This window comes from Colobus angolensis, unplaced genomic scaffold (genome assembly GCF_000951035.1).
Source record: "Colobus angolensis palliatus isolate OR3802 unplaced genomic scaffold, Cang.pa_1.0 Scaffold76, whole genome shotgun sequence".
In the NCBI taxonomy this organism is placed as follows: Eukaryota; Metazoa; Chordata; class Mammalia; order Primates; family Cercopithecidae; genus Colobus; species Colobus angolensis.
The window spans coordinates 361,508-362,774 of NW_012121376.1; the positions used below are offsets into that span (position 1 = coordinate 361,508).

General features: G+C 52.0%; 1 protein-coding gene across 1 annotated transcript in view; it reads left to right on the top strand.

Moving 5' to 3' along the window:
- The window catches only part of FANCA (Fanconi anemia, complementation group A), a 77,381-nt gene that overhangs the window by 44,586 nt on the left and 31,528 nt on the right, over nt 1-1,267 (top strand). The window contains exon 20 of the mRNA XM_011927977.1: nt 151-287. Coding sequence (XP_011783367.1) covers nt 151-287 — 137 coding nt within the window. The remainder of the gene's footprint in view (nt 1-150; nt 288-1,267) is intronic.

The following is a 1,267-nucleotide window of genomic DNA, read 5'->3' on the forward strand; positions in this document are numbered from 1 at the left end:
GGGGATGTGTGCAGCCAGCAGCGTCCATGGAATCGCACTTGATGGGAGGCGGAGCTAGCTCTAGGCCGTGGGAGGTGGAGCTCTCTAGGCCATAGTTGCCTCCCTCCTTTCAGGGTTCCCATCATCCCTAACTAGTTTCTCCATTTGCAGTTGTATCGGCACAGGTGGCAGTGATTTCTGAAAGACTGAGGGCCGCCCTGGGCCACAATGAGGATGACAGCAGCGCTGAGATATCAAAGATTCAGCTCAGCATCAATGCGCCGAGACTGGAGCCACGGGAACACATGGTAGGTGTGGGGGCTCAGAACAAAGCAGGGGGTCTTCACCATTTTCCATTAGGCAGAAGCATTAGACTCAAGGAGCCTTCTCTCATTTTCTGTTCGACTTGCTCAGTTAGTGTGGTATCAGGTGTTCCAGGGCCAGGCAGCAGTCTACCAGGGTCAGCTACCCTAGTCTGTTTGTGTATGAAGAGCTCCTTTTACATTTTATTTGTTTATTTAATTTTGGAGACAGGGTCTTGCTTTGTTGCCCAGGCTGGAGTGCAGTGGTACAATCATGGCTTAGCTGGGACTACAGGCGTGCATCACCACACCTGGCTAATTTTTGCATTTTTTGTACAGATGGGGTTTTTCTGTGTTGCCTTGACTGGTGTAGAAGTCCTAAGGTCAAGTGATCTGTCTGCCTCGGCCTCTCAAAGTGTTGGGATTATAGGCGTGAGCCACTGCACTTGGCCTCTTTTTTTTTTTTTTTTTTTTTTGAGACGGAGTCTCGCTCTGTTGCCCAGGCTGGAGTGCAGTGGCACGATCTCAGCTCACTGCAAGCTCAGCGTGGAGGCAATGTTCACAAAACTGTTAGCACTGGCTGGGGCTGCAGTGCCTCGATAGTCTTTACTCAGACCAAGTGCACCAACTCCTGAGTGCAGCCTTTCAGTGATGTGCTTGTGCAGCGTGTGGGGGGCATTGAGGAAAAGTTCCAGGGCTTAAGCAAGAGGTTGATAAATGTCAGATGAGTCCTGTTTCTAAAAGCAAAGCGGTTTTCACCTTCAAATGATGGAGCTGGGCTGTGTGTGGCCCATTACCCTGGGCCAACATGGAGCCTCCGGCACGTGCTTAGACAGATGTGGTGTCTGGAGGGCTGGCATGGGATTTCAGATGAGGAGCATAGAAAGTGGAGGTTCGGGCCGGGCGCGGTGGCTCAAGCCTGTAATCCCAGCACTTTGGGAGGCCGAGACGGGCGGATCACGAGGTCAGGAGATCGAGACCATCCT